Consider the following 21302-nt stretch of genomic DNA (forward strand, 5'->3'; position numbering starts at 1 on the left):
AATTAGTGATTGTACTGAACTGATTGACCCTTCCAGACCAAACACTGATCAACCTAATTCTTCCCAGAGAAACTATGCTTGTGTCAAACTGTTTGGAAGTACCCAACCTACTCACTTTGGTCATATGCAAACTTTACTATATTATTGTCTTGGACTTTTGTCAGAAGATGACTGTGCACAATAACACAGGGAACTCGAAGCTTCCCATGTCTGAATTTGAGTCCAGCCTTCTTCACTCCTCCCCACAAGAGAGCCACAGCAACCTTCCCTTCCATCCACTCTCCCTGATGTTCCTTCTGCATAAGGTTCCTTTAGTGGGAAAAGAGAGAAATCTATCCAGGACATTTCTTCCCCAAAGGGATAACATTTTAAAAGTGAGTTGCAGATACCAAAGAAAGAGAGCTTAAGGAAAGTGGAGAATTATGTGATCCAATTTGATATTCTTCCCTATATACGCTCAAACAGGGAATAAGTAAAAAAGTAGGCACACTGAGACAAGATTGTGAATGGGAGAAAGGAAAGAAAGGATTGTCATAGAACTTTGGGAAGCAAGGTGTATGGAGAAAGCTGCATTTGAAGTCAGAAGACCTGAGTTCAAATCCTAACTTCTGTTTAACTACCTGTGTGACCTTGTGCTATTTCCAATTCCTTTTGGGGCCTCAATTTCCCCTCTGTAAAATTCGAGAATTGGATTTAAATTACAAGACACGCTGGTTTTAAGTATTCTGCTCCTATAGTTAGACCATGTTGAAGGCCCCTTGCAGCTCAAAGACCTCTGTTTCTCTATCTAGGACCGCCCCACTTGTCGCTCTCCATCCTCACCGCTGTCAGTGACACCTGCTCCTTGGCTTTGCGCTCCTGTCTGACTCGGAAGCTGGGAGCGCTGTCCAGCGTCCCTGGAGGATGGTGAGCCCAGTTTGGGGCCCCTCCCACCCCAAGCCCAGTTCCCCTTTAACGTCGAGCCCCCGAATTCCCCGGCTCCCCAGGAGCCCCCTCCCTCCGCGGGCTGCGCTGATTGGCTGAGCCGATGACTTCACTCTAAAGCCCGCCCTGGGCTGGGGGAACGAAGCGCCAGTCAGGTCTGCGCCGCAGACTGGAAAGCAGGCTGTCCCTAGGTTCCGCGCCCCTCACCTTGGCGCGGCCCGACCCGGCCCGGCCCTGCCCCACTCTGTGCCAGCCGATCCTATCCGTTCCCAGCGGTCCGGGCGCAACTGCCCCAGCCCGGAGCGCAGCGCAGCGCCCTGGGTGTGGGCCCCGCAGCCCAGGAGCCCAAGACCGAGCCCCAGCGGCTCCCTCCCTTCCTCCTTTGGAGCCCCAGCCGAGCCGCCAAGACGCCGCGCGCGGTCCTTCGGGTCAAAAATGGGGCGGCTAAATTGGCCAAGCCGCCGGCGGCCGAGGCTCCCGGGGCCGGTCCTCCCGGGCTCTACATGGAGCGCTCCCAGAGCCGCCTCAGCCTGTCCGCCTCCTTCGAGGCGCTCGCCATCTACTTCCCCTGCATGAACTCCTTCGACGAAGAGGATGCTGGTGAGTGCCGGGAAGAGGACGGGGGATGGCGGGGGAGGGAGGCCCACGGGCTGGCGGAGGAGGGGTGGGGGGCTCAGGAGACGGGGGTGGAGGGGTGGGCACAGGGGAAGGTAGGAGATGAATTTCTGGAGAGGCCTCGGGGGAGGTGAATGGGCGAAGTGATAAAGGATGGCCCCCAAGGATCGGGGTGGAGGATATAGACTGGGGAGAAATAAGGGGTAATAGAAACAGCACCGCTGGTCTTGCCAGTCGAGGTGGTCCTTGACTGAAGGCTCTGGGATAGGAGGGATACATGCCCTTCTCCACGAGATGGCCCCCGGGGCGTAGTCTGGTTTTTTTAGGCAGGCACTGGAGAGATCTAGGAGCAGAATCCTGGTTTGAGACCTCCTGTTTGTACTCAACACGTATCTTCGGCGCCCTACGCCCCCCACCCCCACCCCAATTTTTAGGGAAAGAGCTTGCTCAAGGCCCACAGACAACACCCTCCCCCCCCAGCTTCTTCATCAAAGCTCTTGTCCCAACGGCAAAATGAGAAAGGGATAGAGCAACTAGACCTCCTTCCTTTCATCTCTTTATCATTGCCACCTGGGGAAGATCTGTGATTTAAACAAGGATCCTGACTTTGGCCTTTTGATCAAGGTTGCTTTCCCTGGGGGGAGTGTCCCCAGGGACAAGGCTCTCTATGGTTAGTTGGGGAATGGGTTGAACTTAGTATCATCAGGCAGGCCAAAAGGACACTTGGGATGCTGGAGTCATATATTTGTTTACCCTTACCCAGAGAAAGAGAAGGGGAGGTATAGGGTCTTGGGGATATTAAGAGAGAATTTCTGAGGTTTCCAAAAGAGGCAAATCTGATGGGGTTTTGTGAGGAAGGGGATGGACTTTCTTTTGGTATTTTAATTCATTTAAGTAAAAGATGGATTCTAGGGAGCTGTTCTGGGTTGAGTGAGTGAATGTGTGTGTGTGTGTGTGTGTGTGTGTGTGTGTGTGCATGTGTGTGTGTGTGCATGTGTGTGTGTGTGTGTGTGTGTGTGTGTGTGTGGTGTGTGTGTGTGTGAAAACTATCTAGTAATATTGGCTTTGCTTCCATTGCAACTGTAGTTGCTGGCAGGGCCAAGGGACCTAGAAGACCAATGAGTTCACTTCTATCTTCCATTTTATAGATAAAGAACCTGAAGCCCAGAGAGGTTAAGTGACTTGGCCAGAGCCACACAGTCTGTGACAGAACAAATCCAAAGCTCTATATACTATACCACCCTGCCTCTCAAGGTTAGGAGGAGAAATTAGAACCACTCCCTGTAAGCCTTCAGTGCTATGATCAAAACCTGTCTAGCAGTAGGCACTTGTGAGGAGGGAATAATAGATTGATCCCTATCTGCTTTGGAACAGGGAAGAAGTTCATTTTGTTGGCCCTTCTGCTGTTACTGGAGAGAAACAGAATCACCAGAGAGTAGTCAGAGTAGTGGAGTCAGAGAACCTAGATTTAAATCTCACATCTGTTGCATTTTATCTCTGTAATGTTGGACAAGTCCTTCCTGGACTCTTCAGTTTCCTTATCTGTGAAATGAGGGGGTTGGACTAGATGATCTCTGAAGTCCTTTCCTGCTCTGGATCTTTGATCCTATTTAAGTCTGAAAGAATTTCAAGGATTCTTTGTGGAACCAAACTACCTAGATTGCTGGAGAGGAAAAGCTGATTTGGAGGCTTGAGGGATGAAGAAGTGGGGAGAAGAACAATTTTTTGAAGCCAGACTGAGGGGCAAAGTCATCCCCCCTTCTTCACTCTTCCCCAAGTAGTTCTCTACTCAGATGACAACCATTGCCATTTTGAATGATGTCTCTCTTACCCCCCCCCCCACACCCACAGAAACTCCAGACAGGGGAGAGGGAAAGAATATCTTCTAAGAAGATTATAATAAAACTTCAGGACCAGAAGGGGACATTAACATTCATATTTCTAAAAAGGAAGGTAAATGAATTGTCAGAATTGAACTTCACCCTAGAGACCATCTGTTGCAGATCAGAGAGGTGAAGCAAATTTCTTTTCTTTTTCTCTCCACTCCCCTCACTCACTCAAATCTATCACTTCACCTCAATATTACCTTCTTAAACAAAGAAATCAGTTCTTAGGAGACAATACCAAGTATTCTAGGGGAAGAACTTTGTGCTTCTCTTCTCCCATTAGGAGTGAAAAGCCCCACAGTTTGATGTTATCACATGGGGGCCAAGAATAACCCCATGTTTCTCTAACTTGTTCTTTTTCAGGTCAGGAATATGACAGCAAGAAATTTGACTGTGGAAAAATGACCAAGGTTCTAGAAAAGTTTTGGGGTGAAGCAGTAGTTCACAAAAGCCTTTGTTCAGGGCCTTCCTGCTTAATGCCTGGGCTGTGAGGGTGATGGAGGTGTGGCACAGCTTGGGTCTCCTAGGAGAGTGAGATCAGAAGTTCCATCTCTAAAGATTTTCAGAAAAAAAAAAACAGAAGTAGAATTCTGTCTTTATAATTCATTTTAACTCTGGGAAGAAATGCTTTAAATAATTTTTTACTTTTTCTTCTCACTTCTGCCAACAATGATAACCAGTTGCACTTTGCTCTGCTAAGTTTCTAAAAGAATCTGCTTTATCTCGGGATAGGGGCAAGATTACTCTCATAACACCCTCAGTAGATCCATGGTCTCATGAGTCTGCAACCCCTCCACCTGTCTTGATCACAACCCATCTTGGACTATTCAATGCTTTCTTATTCTATGTTATTCTCAGTTCATGTCTTTCAACCACTCTTCCATAAAATCAGTGAGAGGCAGGCCTTTCTCTGGGCTTTTTAAATGTTTCCAGGGCACAAATGTAACACCGCAGTGGTCTATCTGTTTTCAGTCTAAAATCTTACCTATGAATAGTTCTTGTATTTACCGGTTCTACCTCACATCCTCCTGGTAATGGAAGCGAAACTGGGACTATTATTCCCATTCAGTCCTAGGAAACTGAGCCCAGGAGAAGGGATGGTTACAGGATTAGTGAATGGTTGAGCCCAGGTAGAGGCCGAATCTCCTGGCTCTTTTCTAGGATCTTTCTCATGATGCTTGGGAAGATTTCAAAAATGGTTTGGTGCTATTTCTCCTCTCCCTCCTCCCCTCTGAAACCCGCTACATCGCCTTCCTTCCCCCTTCCTGAGAAAGAAGACTGTGTCCCTGACCGAGCTTCCGGTGAGGCAAGCCCCCTCCTCTGCCCTGTGAGCGCTGCTTCTGAGTCATGGCGCAAGAAGCAGCTCCACGAAATGGATCATACTGGAAAATCGTTTCCAGGCTCAAAAAGCTTCCCTTCAGCCTTCAGCCTACTCGGGCTGAGCAGAGACTGGGCCTGCCGGGTGTGTGTGTGTGTGTGTGTGTGTGTGTGTGTGTGTGTGTGTGTGAAGATGCATGTCTGACTGACTCTGGCTGTGGTGTGGACTATCGCCCTGGAGGAGGGGGTCTCTTGCAGTAGGGATTATCCTTAATTAGAAGTTTGAACAGGAGTTTATTGTCACTGTCTTATTGAAAAGTTCGAATTTCACTTACTAGTACCCTAAAATGGTGAAGGGAACTTGAAGGTGTCCTTGCATTCTGGTTATTGTCCCAGTTCCTCTTCACTCTGACTTCTCACTCCCGTCGCTAATGTAGGTCTTTTAAAGCCTCTTCAGTACTTTTACATAAGGACAAGCCCAGTCTTGAGAAGCTAGCATCGATTTTACAATACTGAGAGCTCATTCGAATTGAAAGGTTTATCTGGAGATAATCTGAGGCTCAAAATTGATGAAATTATTGTGTTAATGATTTTGTTTTGTTTTTTAAACTTGCTAAACTGTTGTTTAGGTATATTGTTGTTAGGAGGTGAATATTAGAAAGGTTATTGAAGCATGAGTGAGATGTAAAAAAATTAATATTTTTTTTAATCTGATACTTCCTACACCACCACCTTCATCCCACCCCACCCAGAAGAAAGACTGCATCTTTGCATCCAAGAGTGACCCAAGAGCTCATCTTTCATCATGTAGAAGATGAAACTAAGTCCCAGAAAGAGGAAGTGACTCATCCACAAGGGCATTTCTGGGAGTTAACAAAGTTGAGTCTTGGAGAAAGAAAATCCAGCAAGGTTAAATGACTTGTCCAAGGTCACAAATGACAATGGGATTCGAACCCAGGTCCCCTGACTCCCATTTCCATTCTATTATACCAAGATTCCTTTCAATAGCTTATAATTTGGTCTAAGGGATCACTCTAGACCTGTCCTTTGAGCCATTTCTTTCCCTCTGGCAAAAGTTGTGGGCTATTTCCTCTGTTAAATCCAGTTATTCAATCTTATCTCCCTTGGTTTATTCATTTTCCCTAATGAGAAACTATAGTGTATGGATCCATATTCTGCTTCAGATGATTATAACTTTGTTTTGACCTTGAATAAAAACCTCTTCACTTTTATGGGCCTCATTTCCCTCACTCATTAAATGAAGAGAAGCATCTAGATTTTTTCTGAGGTCCCTTTTATCTGTTAATCTGGTCATTTGCTAGGGTTTTGTCGTTGTAGCCGAGAGCACCCCTGAACAGTGTATCCTAGGTATGGGGGAGGGACAGGAAGATCCACGTGGTGATTTGTCCCAGCTTAAACCCTCTCCTTCTGTTTTCTTCTCAGTTTTCGCCGCATTTAGGGAGGTGGATCAAGGAACCCAGTTCCAGGCTGCCCATATCTTAAGCTTGGGGAGCAGATTGGCAGCCCATGGGAATTCTGGAATGGGATTGGTGGGAGAGAAAAATGGGAGGGGGGTACGAGGAGTGACACTTCCATCCCCACCCCCACCCCAAATCGGACCTTTCTTAGCTTTCAGCAATTTCAATTCTGTCCTCTGGAGGCTACTACCTTACCCTGGGGGGTGATGGAGGAGGTACCGGGGAAATAGAGCCTAGCCTAGTCGCGGTCTCTCCATTCGGCTCTGGCCCCCGCAGCTGCAGGAGCGGCGCCAGGATGCTGTGAACGCCAAGAGGGAAGGGAAGAGGTTTCCATGGCAACAGCCCGTCAGCAGTGGTCCTCTCCTGACGGAGCCCGGGCAGTGTCTTTGGGATAGAAGTTTCATCGGGCGCCCACAGACCAAACCAGCTCCCTTCTCCATGCCCCCTTTCCTTTTCCCTTCAGCCAAAGGATGGGTTTACACTGAATCCAGGGCTTAGGCTACATACAGTTCCTCTAAAACACCTGAGGCACCTCCCTCAGTCCTCACTAGAGTCCCAGAGCCTAGGAAGCTCAGGTCAGGAACTCACAGACTTGAGAAGTCAGCTTTTCAAAACCTGTGGGCAGATTTATTCTTATCACAATACTTCACATTTCTATAACACTTTAAGACACACAATTTGCAATATGTGTAAAATGTACATGGTGCTCTAGTTCTTCCATCTGTATCTATGTATCCTTATACTATTTTCTTCACAGCGTTGTTGTATATAATTTTCCTGCTAAATTTTATATATACATATATCTATATGGGGAGAGGAGAGAAACAGACAGAGATAGATAAACAAAGAGACAAGAAAGACAAAAACGGTGAAAGACACAAAGACCAGTTGAATTAGAGACAGACCAACAAATAGCATGGCTTCTGATTCAGGAAAATGCTGGTTCAAATCCAGGTCTGATCCTTCAGCCGTAATTTCACTCCTCAGTGATTAGAGACAACTCTCTAAGACTAAAAATTGCAGGAAATTGTGCATTTAGGGTGAACTGCTACTTCTCCCTCAAACTTTTCTAGACTCTTTGCTCATTTTCCAGAGTCAGATTCCTTGCTGTCATACTCCTTGACTCTGAAGCAATGGCAACCTCAGGTTCAAATTCTTAAAAAGCTTAAGTTCTGAAGAGATGTGGTTCTGAAAGTATTATCCCTGATCTTATAGAGGTTAGACCACTGCCTCAGAGAGGTTAAGCATCTTTCCTAATATCTCAATGAGCACATGTCAGAGCCAAGTTTCCTTTGCAGGTCTTCTGAAGAGAAGGTCTTTGTTGCAACCACTGCTCTGGTCTTCTAGATTGTGTGTAAATTTATGTATAGTGAAGGAAAACTTAGTTATTACTTACAGTTACATTTACATTTACATTTCTATAAGCACTTTAGATGTATTGCCTCCTTGGATCTTCACCAGATCTGAGGAAAGCCAAGCAGGGATTTTCTCCATTTTACAAAGTAAAGAGCTGAGGGTCAGAGAGATTGTCAGTTGCCTGAGGTCATGTAATTGGGAAGTTAGAGAGAGAAAAGATTCAAACCCGGATCTTCTACCTCCTAGCCCAGTGATTTTTTCCCACCATACTACACTCCCTTAATGCTTTGGGGCTCTAATCTGGCTCACAGTGAGAACCTCACTACTCTGGATCCTTTTCTCTTTCACTGCCACAGTTCCAGAAGCTCCTGGGAATGCCTTCTGTAGCTATCTGTTTGTTCTCCACCCCTGCCCCTGCTTCTTTGACCTTTTTCTTCCTTTGTCTTGGCAGAGTCTCTTTCCCAGGACTAATGTTCCTTTCTGTCCTTGAAATATGACCTGAGGCTTTTGATGGGAAGCAAACTACAACCTCCCCGGAAGAGAAAAATGGTCCCTGTCCTTGCAAAACCGATATCCAAGCTATGACTGCCTCTAATCTCTGTAAATCTTAGAGAAGTAGTTACTCCCAACTCAGTCTCTCCCTAAATTTGATTGAACCCCTTTTGTCTCTCCTAAACCTCTCTCTCTCTTTCTCTCTCTTCATGGTGGCATAATATGGTAAGAAGGACATTGGACTTAGATGTGTTTTCCAATCCTGAATCTAATAAATCCATATATCAGCTGTGTGACACTTTCTGTGTCCCAATTTCTTCATCTATAAAATGGGAATAGCAATGGTGTAATGGAAAAAGATTTTGGAGTCAAAAGATTTGGGTTCCATTTTTCTGCTCCTCTACTTACTAAACCTGGTAAAGTCATAATTTCTTTAGATATTTTTTCCATATCTGCAAAATGGGATAAATAATGTTAATAATATTTAGGGCTACTGTGAGGGACAATTATGAAGTATTACAGAAGGATTCTATAGTGTAACCCTTTTTTGGTTATTGCTTGGGAAAAACCAAGAACCCCTTTGGGATTTCCACAGTCAAAGTGAAACGGGAATTGGACCAATTATCCAGTTAATTCAATAAAGAATTTTTTAAAAAAAGTTTTACTTGAGTTATCCTGAAGGGATTTCCAAGTCTGCTTATGTTACTGGGATAATAAAGACAAATATACCCCTTTTCTACCCCACCCTACCTCCAACAAAAAGAAAAGAAAATCCAGAAATTGTATCAAGCTCAGTTACCTTGATACTGAAAAGACTCATTCAGTTTTGTTTCTTTCTTAACTTTTTGATCTGTTCTTTCCAGCATTGGCTTGATCCTTAGTCCTTTTGGAAGCAATTATTAACCTCCTGATCCTCACTCCAAACTTAGAGGCAGGTAGAATCACATTCCTTAGATTGTAAGTTCCATGAGGGCAGAGGCAAGGCATGTAAACTTTGTATTGTTCCTTCTACTATTCCTTCCCTACCCACATTCCCAGATGGTTAGCATGTGGCTCTGTCAATGCTGGTTACTTAACAAATGCTAGTTGGTTAAATAAATGTGGTTGAATTAAAGTATAGGGAAAATTTGGGTGGGGGAAGGGACAGATCCTTGTCTAAGATAGAGAAGACACCAGAGAAAAGTATTACTAGAGTTTCCTTACTAGGTTACTTCTACAGATAGAACCTTATAGATGGGAAGAAATCTAAAAGACCATCTAGCTCAACTGGTCTGATTTTATGGAGGCCAAGAGAGGGGGGACGAGTTACCTAAAGTTACACAGTGAATTAGTAGAAGAGCAAGGCCAGAAATTTTGACTTTCTGCCTCTCAGTCCAGAACTCTTTCTAGTACTCCATGCGTACTCCACATGTGACCATATTTGACATCACTCTTGCTGGCATCCACACTCCACTAGGGACACCTGTCTAGGCAGCTTTCTTTCCCAAATCATCTCAGTTGAATGTCTTAGATGACTATCTTAGATCCTGTCCAACCACTTACTTTGCCTCTGCTGTTCCCTCTCTGGTCTCCTCTCTTTTGGCTCTCCAGGGCATGTACCTCCATCTGTCTACCTTCCTGGGCTCAATGCAGGCCACATTTGGAGGCTTGACAACTAGAGAACATTCTCTCTCCAGTCCCCTCTCCCTATTACCTCCCTCTTCCCCCCCCCCCCCCCAAACAGGGCTCTGATTCATTCGGAAGCCGACAGGGTTGATGTCAGCTATATTCTTAGCCCCCAGGATTGTAACTGATTTAGCAGCACATTTCATTAACAGTTTTGGAAACAGCACAAGAGTGAGATGTCCCTAAAGAGTCCTTGTGCTGGGTCCCTCATTTAACAAATAAGGAAACAAACTTAAGATGGAAGTGACTTGTCCAAAGTCACACATTGACTTGTGGCAGTCAGGGCTAGAACCCAGGCCTTTAAATACTGGTCTAGTCTTCTTACTATGGCACTAGATACCTTCATGAATAGATTTTCTCTGTGTCTGGGATGTGTTAGACACTGTTAGTCAGACTTGCTCTGAAAATTGTCCTTGTTATTGGAAGTCTGAGTTTGGAAGGTCATTGATCCTATATAATCCCAGAATCTCTAAATAATAGTAGTCATTGCCACTTTCTTAGAAATAATCATAGTTTTCATTTCTACAGCACTTTTAAATAAGTGCTTTTTTGTCAACAAATCCAGAACAATGAATAGTGCAATTTATTATCTCATTTTACAACGGAGGAGACTGAGGTGCAGTGATGTCTGTGATAATGGGTCAGATCTGATACTTGGACTCATACTCTCAATCTATTGAAATGATAGAATCACTTACCAGAGCTGAACAGACCTCAGAGGTCACCTAGTCCAATCCCACCATTTTATACATAAGTATCCTGAGGCTCACGGTGGTTAAATGACCTCTTCAGGGTCATAAAGATAGTAAGCATCAAAGGTAGACTTTGGACCCAGGTTTTGTGACTCCAGATACAGGGTTCTTTTCACTGAAATTTGAAGTGAAATAGTCTCAGAGAAACTATCTAATCAAATGCTCTTATAATACAGATCAGGGAACTGAGGCTTAAAATATGGAAGAAACTTGTCAGAGGCATACAACTAATGAATAGCAGTGACTTGTTCTTCTTGCTCCAGAGCCCTCTCTAGGGAAAAGAGCTCAATGACATCCCTCCATGTGGAAAGAACACTAAATTAATAATCCAAAGACTGAAGTTCTGGTCTTAGGTCTGCCATAAACTCTGTATGTGAGTTTTGGCTTGTTTCTTCCACTCTTGGGACCTCAGTGTTCTCATCTATCACATAAGAAGATTCAACAAGATGGTTTTGAAGATCTCTCTCTTCTAACAACATAGAAATGCATGATTCACATCCTAGAATAAACAATTCTTCCAGTTCTTTGCTTATCATTTGAAACCTGCCTTCAAACATAATTTATTATGACTATCTCCACAGAGGTCATACCTTGCTTTCTCTGAGAGAAATCCAAATCCTTCCAACTTGCATGAGTCAATTCCATAATAGATTACCAATAAAGGGTTTAAAACAATAAATAAATAAATAAACAAACAAACAAACAAACAAACAAACAAATAAATAATGAAAAGGTTTTAAATCTAACAAAGATAGTTCCTGGAGCCTGAGATAAAAAGCATTTTTTATATCCATCATCTCATTTATTGCTTACAACAGCTCTGTTAGTACTAATATTATTGTCCTCATTTCATAGGTGGGAACTTCTAGAGAAGTTATCTGTCCAAGGGAGGCTTAAACCTATGTCTGTTGACTTCAAGTGCTATGCTGTTTGCACTGAGCCATGTTGTCTCTACTGGACATTCCATAATTACGTGTTGACCATTGACTTAATATATTAAACACAAAGAGGATGAACAATTCATTCCCACTTTAGCATTCTGGGGTCCAATCCAGGTTCTGCTATTTATTAGCTGTATGACCTCAGACAAGTTCCTTCCATGTTTTGATCCTCAGTCCCCTGATCTGTATTCTAAGATTTGTCTCACATCTATTCCAGTTTCTCCTGCCTGAGAAGTACATTTTGGAGCCCTTCTTTTTCCAATGTGTCTATAGAATATTATAGGGTAGATTCCTTTCTATTTTTCCCTTCCACAGTTATTAGCAGTTAAAGGGTTTGGTTTGCAACTGGCCAAAGGGAGGAATCCCTAGTATCCTAGCTAATTATAGGATATGCTTGTTTCTTGCACCCTCTGTTCAGTCCATCCTGCAGGAGGCTGGTTCCTGATGTAACCTCTGTGACTAAACACAAAGAAGAGAAGCTTAAAATGAGAGATTCCCAGGGAAAGGATGCTGTCCAATCATAGAAGTGAGAGATTTTAGATAAAAACCTCCTCAGGGAGATTTAGGATGTCGAGAATTAGAGGATACATAAAAAACAGAATATCAGAGTTGGATTGAACCTTAGAACAAAGAATCATTCAATAAGCATTTATTAAACACCTATTATATGCTAAGCAATGGGGATACAGAAAAGGAACTGTCCCTGCCTTTGAGGAGCTTATATTATATCCAGGGAGACAACATATACATTCATATATATATATATATATATATATATATATATATATATATATATATATATATTTATATATATATATATATATATATATGTGTGTGTGTGTGTGTGTGTGTGTGTGTGTGTGTCAGAGCTGAAAGTTCCCTTAGGACATAGAATGTCATAGTTAGCAGGGACCTTAGAAATCGTCTACTCTCTCTTTTTTATCTATGGGGAAACTGAGGCCCAGTAATTAAAAGTCTTTCCACATTACCAGAAGCCCAGTCAATTACCTGTCACTTAGGGAATACCTACTGTGTGTCCCAGCCTCATGGGGAACAAAAAAATAAAGACAAAAATCCTATCCTCAGCTGAATCTTTGAACATTATCTCCGATCTTCACCCCTGGAGCTCTTGCTCTCTTTGGTGTCTCCCAGAGATTGCTAGTTTCCGCCTGGCATTACCCTGGGAGCTTGTGGGAGGATGTGTCACTAATTGGGGCCCGTAATGGGAAATTAATTAGTTCGCAAAGCAAATGTCTCTGATGGAGCCTAGAGCACAGCTTGGGCTGGTTGCCTCCTAGGCCACCTTCCCCCAAACCATCTGGTCCCAAGAAGGGGATTCACTATATGGGGCAAGGACCCCCTCCAGACAGTACCTAGGACTAGTCAGAAGGCTCCCAAAGGTAGACAAGCTTCAGGGTGTGTGTGTGTGTGTGTGTGTGTGTGTGTGTGTGTGTGTATCAATGAATGAAGGATTAGAAATTGTTGAGAATTTTTGATTTCCCACCTATTGAATTCCTACTAATGCAATGCTACCACCTTCAGGAAACCTTCCTTCCTTGATTTCCTGATTGCACTCCCCTGCCCCAAATTTGAGTGATCTGCTCCCCTGAACCTTATATTCTTTTATACCCAGCTAATGCACCTCTCCTCCATTGTTCCGAAATACCTGTCTACTTTCCTGGGTCTGTATCTTGCCCTCCTCCTAGACAGTGAGGGTAAGGATCCTATCTTAGTTTGTAATTCCCCAGTTCCTGTACAGTTATTTACAAACAGTATATAACAAATGTTTATGAGATAAGAGGACGGGTGATGATTAATTGCTAGGAATTTCTAAAAACACAAAATAGTACTTGGAATGAAAGAACCCCAGAACTTGGGAAATATCAACCAGCAAATATTTACCAACTGTTCCAGGCACTTTACTAAGGGCTAGGATACAAGTACTAAGAATGAAACAGTCGCATTCTTCAAGGAGTTTACATTCTAATGAAGGAGACAAGACTCTTTAAAAATACTACATCAATGTAATGTGAATAAATACAACCAAGTTGTTGTTTCTCAGTCTTTTTAGTCATGTTCTGAGTCTTCATGACCAATTCTTTTTAACCCCATTTGAGGTTGTCTTAGCAAAGAAAATGGAGTGGTTTGCCAATACCAACTCATTTTATTTATGAAGAAACTGAAGTGAATAGGGTTAGTTAACTTGCTCAGGGTCACACAGCAAGAAACTGATGTCTTCTAATAATTAATAAATACCAGATAGATTAGAAGAGAAGGCAAGAGCAATTTAGCTCCTTCACCTTCTTTTGCTTTTTCTTCATTTTGCCCCAAATACCCAGAGTTTTAATGGAACTTCTAAAAATTCAGGTTCTTCATGGAAGTTGTCTTCTCTAATTCTTTCATATTCTACCCTTTCCCTGAAAAGTCACCTGCACTGTGGCCCATGCTTTTAACAGCTTGCCATCTGTTTTCCAAGAGGTGACAATGATTCATGTATCTGATTGCTTGCTAAGTTGTTTATAGCTGATGATAGATTGAACTTGTCTTAGAGTGCCAGGAGTTAGAGATGAAAGTGATCTAAGAAATCAAAGAATCTTGTAACCCTTTGATCACAGGTTAATGGTTAATTGAAAAAGCAATGAGTTTGGAGTCAGAGAACATGGAATCCCTTCTCAGCTCTATTATCTATTGTCTGAGTGACCTGTAGACCATTACAACTCTTTGAACCTCAGTTTCTTCTTACTCTAGATGTAAGTTCAGCGACAGCACCACAAATCTGAAAAAGCACTGAACTTAGAATCACAGGTTTTGAGTTCAAATTCAGTCTCTTTAATTTATCTACATAACCTTGGGCAAGTTATTTGATCTCTGTGGGTTTCTCTCTTCACCAATAAAAAGAAGAGGTTGTATTAGATGACTTCCAGGGGACTTCCCAGCACTAATTCTGTTTCTAGGTGCCCTCTTAAGTCCTTACCTATGATTTTATAATCTCTATGAGTACCAATGCCTTCTTCTGAAAAAAATGGGAATAACCATACACTGTTCTAATGATTGCAAATAATTGGTGAGAAGATCAAAAGAGGCATGAATGTAAGGTTTGCTGGAACCAATCATAGGAAACTGGGGAAAAGCATAAGCAAAGGTTCAGAGGAGGTAATGAAAATGTCCTGAGTATGTCCAGAATTCAGGAGAGCAGCTAAGAAAGAGAGATTTGTAGGATATGCATTCATAGGAAAAAACAACCTAATACATATCTTGGGAACTAGTATTGTCTATAGTATGAATGATATTGCTAGGGGTTATTGGGGGAGCTGGTGTTGAGAAGGGAGGGAATTGGACGTGCAGCAATGTGAGTTGACAGGAAAAATATTCTATCCTTTCCCCAAATTATCAGGGAGACATTCCCTGTTCCAGGAGGGAAACATCTTTCTCATTAGCATTAAACTCTTTCCTTTTATCTAATCCTTTAGTTCAGGAAAGCCACATAGACCAAGGGTTTGGGGGCTTCTCATGGGGTTCATGGATAAATTTCAGGGAAGTCTGTGAACCTGGATGAAAAATCACATCTTTATTACAATATCATTCCTTTATTACCTTGTGTATTTTACTTTATGTATAAAATTTTTTTGCATATGCCTTATGTGTGAAAATTTTTTTAGCATATTTAACTTTATTCATTAAAAAATTCTTCTAAAGAGGAATGCACAGGCATCACTAGACTGTCAAAGGGCTTTATGTCACAGACGAGGTGAAAAACTCTTGCCCTAGATTTTCTGTGCCATTAGACTGAAAACGACTTGAGGAAATTAAATCATAGAAGGTCAGGGCTAAATAAGACCTTAGAAAGCTAAAAGGGGGGCTTAGAAAAGAGACTATTAGATATGGAAGGAATTTTAGAACACAAATCTTAGTCTGAGCTGGAAGACCTTAATGATCATGTGGTCCCACCCCCTTATTTCTAAAAAGGGGAATCTAATGCTCAGATAACTTCCTGAGGTGCCCTAGTGATTGATATTTCAGTTACTAGAACCCAGACCCCTGACTCTTAGACCAATGAATTTGAATAAATGAATGATGGATGAATGAAGTATTGAAGGCTTCCTTTGTGCAACGCATTTTGCAGGGAGTACACCCCATTGTCCCAGTTTAGGGAGTGAGACCATTTCAGAACCAAGAATGATTGCCTGGGTCTGAGGTGCTGCAGGCAGAGAATTTGTCACCAGACTTGACCGGTAGCTGTGGGGCTGGAGAGAACTGGTTTGGAGGCAGAAATAAATTACTCTCCTAGAGTCAAGGCTGGGCCAATTCCAACTGTGTTACATTATTAAATTTGTAATCTTCATTCTAATGCTTTCCAGCACTGAATAAGAAGCAAATTTAAAATGGGAGCTTTACATTTACGGAATGAAGCTCTTTGTCAAGGTCTCTCAAAACCCTTAATTTCTCTCTAGAGGTGGATTTCTAAATTTCTCTTTTAAAAATAAAATAAAATTTAAAAAGATAAACCTTTCTTGGGTTAAAGTTGACTTTGAAAGGTAGAATCAATCACTGGACAAAATGAGGTTTTCCTCCCCTATTCTTGGTTACATCTGGAATTTAGATGTCCTATTCCTTCCCTAATCCCTCACCAGATTTTAAAGAAAAACTAAGGAATATGAGGACATTCCCTGTAGGTTGTCACGGAAACAAAAAAAAAACCTCAAAACCCAAATCTGGGATCTGATGGGGAAGAGAGAAGGTTGGCAGCCTCTTCTTTATGACAGTGAACCGTCTGCCCTTCAGCAGTTTGTAAATGGACATGTTCCTTGGTCTCACAACAACCAGCCACTGAGTCCCTAAGAAACAAGGCTTCAGGCTTAAATGAAAGCTATTCAAATCAACCTCTCTGTATTTTATATGAGTATGCTTATGAATTGATATATTTTGCTTTGGGCACATGATAATGATAAGAATGATGCTAATACTATGAATAACAATAGAACTACTTCTATTTTTATAGATGCTATAAACATTTAGCATTTGCAAAATGATTTCACATCCATTTTCTTATTTAATTCTCTCAGCAACCCTGTGAGGAAGGTAGAATAAATGTTGTTACTCCCATTTTACAGATGAGAAAACTAAGGCTCAGGGAAGGGGAATTGACGTGGAGAGCAGTTGTTGGAAGTTATCAGAAGGAGCTTAGATGAGATAATATTAAGAAAAAACAAAGATTATGTGGAGAGGATGGTGATGGTGATAATAATATTGACTTATTCTTCTACACACATTGATTTAGTAGGTCTTGAAAGGATGCTTATTATTATCTCCATTTTAGAGAAGAGCAACCTGAGTTTCATAGATGGGAAATATTTTACCTAGGGTCACTCATGGCTTGTAACAAAATTAGGACTAGAACCTGGCTCTTTGGACTTCTGGTTCAAGACATCCTTTTTTTTACAGAGGTGCTTCCAGATCCTTTCCTTCCCTTGACCCCACCAATGGAAAATCTACTTGTTTTTGAACTACCATAAGAGTTCTGTATGGGTCAATCTCTTCTCTTGGCCTTGGTGTGCCCTTGAACCTCAAGAGTGTCCCAGAGAAGAACCTGTGGCCCCAAGTCCTAATCTGTTATCTTACATTTTTTCATGTAATTTTGAATAGGAAGGGACCTTTGAGATGAACTAGGTCAACCCTCCCACTTTCCAGAGGAGAATACTAAAGTTCAGCGGGGAGACAACTAGCCAATAGTTATCAAAAGCCTGTATCCACACCCAGGTTTAAATCCAGTCCTCTCCACCTCGGATGGCTTGGTTAGATGCAGGTGTAATTCCAGAGATCATTATCTTATCCTAAGTTTGCCCAGCAACCAGACACAAGGAGATTTAGCACTATTAGAGTTCAATTCACGTTTTTTCCTGCTAGCCACAGCCTTCAAAGATTCAAAGCTCCCCAGGATTCATTCCCAGCCTGGCCCTTAATTTAAATACGAGAAGCAGAAGGCCTCCCATCACAAGGAGGGTGTCTATGGGAGCTATTTATATCCCAAGCAGCTTCTAAGGCAGCATCAGTGTGAATTTGCAAGTTGTCTCTCTTCCCAACCTGGTGACCTGGATTAATCCTTGCATCTGATGCCTTCTTTCCTTTCTGTGAAACTAAACCCTCCCCAACCTTAAAGGCAAATTCTAGGTCCTTCCTTCCCTGGACAGCCTTCTTTGACCACCCCAGCCCACAGAGATTCATCCCCTACCCCCACCTTCCTGAGCTCTTACAGTCCTGCCTGCACCAATCATAGGACACTGAATGTAATAGGCTGCCTGGTGGTGGTATGTGACCTTCAAATGAAATTCATCATGTCTCCCTGGCTACACTGGAAGGAAAAGGCATCTCCGGACTGGGTACATGGTCTCCTCAGTATAGACTGATTGACTGAATGAAGAAAGGAAAGGAAGATGGGAGGGAGGGAATGTGAAATTATATGTCTCTGCACAACACCCCTGGGGTCCATGGAGTAGATTGGTCTAATTTCCTCCATGCTGCCCTTTTGGAGACTAGGAAATAGAAATTCATTTCTGAAGCCATCATCATCTAGGCCAGGGACTTGTACATAAAAGTTACCAATTGGTTTAACATCTAAAGTCCTTAAGACTTGGAGCTTTCTCTGACTGATGAGAAGGGGAAGGAATGAAACAAGCCATACTCTGAATTCCCTCTTTCCCCCTCCTTACTCCCCAAATCTACATGTCCTTCTGGTCAATAAATTCAATTCTAGGGAGTTGGATTCGGAAAATCTGGATTCAAATTCTGACTCTTTCTCTTATTCTTACCCTGTCTGTTCACTGATTTACAAAATGAGAGTATTGGGCTGGATGATCCATAAGATTTCTTTTAGCTGTAAATCTTAGGATTCTATGGGCAGGGTCCTCAGAAAAGAAACAAAGACAGGATTCCTGTTCTCATGGAACTAATAGTCTAATAGGGTCATATGACACAGACTTAAGTCCTATAATATGAAGTTGAAGAGGGGAACAAATTAAGTGTTGCATAAAATCAGAAGATGGGTCCTGGGGTCATTGATTTTAAGTTGGAATGAATCTCCAAGGTCATCCAGTCTAACTCTTTCATTTTTGGATAAATTAAGGCACATAGATGTTAAATGACTTTCCCAAGGTCACACAGGTATCAAATATCTGAAGTAAGATTTGAATATAGTTCCATTGATTCTGAAAAACATGTTCTTTCCATTGTACCATTGATTTGTAGGGTGAGAGGAAGGATTCATGGAGAAAGTGACATGTGAGATAGATTTCAGAGAGTCCAAATGACTTCAGTAGACTGGGGTATATGGGAAGGGATTCCGGTTACAGAGGATGTCAGGAGCACAAGTACAAAAAGAGTAGGGAATTCTGGGAATCATTGGATTTAGAACTGAAAGGGACCTTGAGGTTGATTTAATCCAATCTTCTTATTTGAGGTTCCTTCGGGTATACTGAATCATTAGAATTCTGGGAATCATTGGATTTAGAGCTGAAAGGGACCTTGAAGTTGATTTAGTCCAATCTTCTTATTTGAAGTTCCTTCAGGTATACTGAATCATTATTCTTGGATAGATCTTAAGATGGGTGTTGCTGAGCAGGGCCATAGGATTTTAAAACAACAAGGGATCTTTGAGATTATTTAGTTCAGCATTTTCATTATATTTTGTTTGGAAGGGAACTGAGTGAACAATTTTATTTAGTTAATTAAGGAGGAAAGTAACACAACAAAGAGCAAAGAGTAGGTCATTACTATCTCCATGGTCTAAAGTCTATTTCCCCCTCCTCCACCCCTACTTCCATCCTCTGCAGTCCAGTTTGTCTTTCACCTGCTTCTTTCTTCCTCCATTCTTTCCATCCTGGTTGGAAGGGGTAGAGATGGGAGAAGGGGGGAAATATTGATTGGAAGCAGGTGCCTCTCCTTTGAGGAATGGAAAATAATAGATTGATTAGACTAAAGGGTACCAGTAGAATAAAATATACATTTTTAAACATGGTCAATGTGTAGATTTATTTTGCTTATATGTTGCAAAAGTTTTGTTTTTTCCCTTTTTTTCCATTGAGGGGTTAAGAGGTAGGAGATGGAAGAAAAAAATACTTATTAATTGAAAAAAATTAATTTTTAAATCCTAATAAATGATACCAATGGAGGAAAGAGCTAAATTTTAACAAAGTAGAGATACCAGCCAAGAGGAAAACCAAAAGTCTTTTTTTTTGTTTTGTATGCACATTTTAACCATTTGGAGAGAATGTCAAGTGAGTGGTATTGAGATCAGGGACACTTCTCACACAAAATCACCCATTATTTTATAGTGGAGAAACTGAAATCTGGAAAAGTCAGAAACTTTCTCAACATTACACAGCTTAGAAGAGACAGAGATGTGCTCCAAACTCAAGAACCTTTACCCCAAATATGCTGCTGAATGTGGTAAGGTTAGAAAGGTGATTTCAAGTTTACCTATAGTATCAAAAACAATCTAAGAGGAACAGCAGTGTAAAAATTATTTCCTAGCTAGGGTATGAAGAAAGGAGGGAGGGAATGAAAGGATGGGGACTCAGTCCCACTGTTATGATGCAGTGTTTTGATGGTTTGGTGACTTTACAAATGAAGATTAGGCGTTGATTAGGAAACAAACTTTACCCAGTATCATGGACTAACTTCAAAGATCATCTAATCCAATCCATCAGGAAACTGATGTCCAGTAAGGAGGAAATGTCCAAAGTGCTTTTTCCTCTAAGCCACATAACCTTCAAGGTTTTCTTCAAGCAATGATCCTTCTCCCAACTAGCCTCCTCCCATACTAATCTTCCCCTCCTCACACTGATTATATCAAGGACAGACTGGGATCAGACAGAAGAAAGAGTTTTCTGAAAATAAGTTGCAAATGTGCTGAAATGTGATTGATGGGGAAAAGGGAGAGGTAGTCTTGACATTCTTTTCCAGGATCCTTGGAGGAGACAAGTGGGCTTTGGATCATATAATTTTGTCTAAAGATATCCTTTACTCTTACCTCTGAACTTGTACCTCAGGAAGGACAACTTTGTTCATTCCCCAGTTTCCCCTTCGGTATCCTTTGCCTTTGTCGGAGCCATATTAGGTTTCCTCACCCAAATGTTAGTTCTGATGTGCTTATATTCCTCTTCTATCCTCAGTAACAGTATAACAAGTGCAGGTACTCTCAAATGACTTTGAGGAAATACCCAGCTAACTTTTAAGGTGGGCTGACCCTGGAGAGACCAGTACTGAAAGGCCCCTGGATTCTAAATCAGTCCTCTCCTACATTAATTTCATTCCAGTTCCTAAAATTAGGCAAATTCTTTCTCCTGGTTCCCTGGTAGTTTGGTCTATTCACTGATTCCAACATCAAACAAATGCTAAATATCAACCATGTTCCTTTGGTAACAAATAAGACAACATAGGTCCTCCTGTGTAGGAAGTTATAATCCATTGTGGGGAAGGAACAAGCATAAAAGGAAAAGGGATATAAGGGAGCAAGAAATACATGCAATGGAGAGGTCTAGATTTATTAGAAATTTGAGAGGTCTTTTACCTAAATGCCATCAAAAAAGCCTTCATGGAGGAGGTGACACTAGAATTGTCCTTTAAAGGAAGGGAGAAATTTCAGCATGAAGAACAGGGAACAGAAGTCCATTTCAAGTATGAAAGATGTTGTGAACAAAGTCTTGGGCACAGGAAGCAGAATAAGAAGAGGGAACAGAGAAGGAGAAGACCAGTTAGTTTTAGCTTCTTGCTTCCCAAGATTGAGTTTTTCTTCCCTTTCCTCTGAAGATAGCTATCCCTGCTACAGTCCCTCCCTTCATATTTGATTCATGTCCTTGGAGTTAAAAATAACACAGGAGA

The 21302-nt window shown here is 41.9% G+C and overlaps 1 protein-coding gene across 2 annotated transcripts in view; it reads left to right on the plus strand.

Annotated features, from left to right (window-relative positions):
* The first annotated feature begins 1117 nt into the window (after positions 1 to 1117).
* Positions 1118 to 21302, plus strand: part of RIMS4 (regulating synaptic membrane exocytosis 4) — a 61714-nt gene continuing 41529 nt past the window's right edge. For both annotated transcript variants that reach the window (XM_074210122.1, XM_074210123.1), the window contains exon 1: positions 1118 to 1524. In XM_074210122.1, the coding sequence (XP_074066223.1) occupies positions 1428 to 1524 (97 nt within the window). In that variant the 5' untranslated portion in view covers positions 1118 to 1427. The remainder of the gene's footprint in view (positions 1525 to 21302) is intronic.

The sequence above is a fragment of the Macrotis lagotis genome, chromosome 1, assembly GCF_037893015.1.
Source record: "Macrotis lagotis isolate mMagLag1 chromosome 1, bilby.v1.9.chrom.fasta, whole genome shotgun sequence".
In the NCBI taxonomy this organism is placed as follows: Eukaryota; Metazoa; Chordata; class Mammalia; order Peramelemorphia; family Peramelidae; genus Macrotis; species Macrotis lagotis.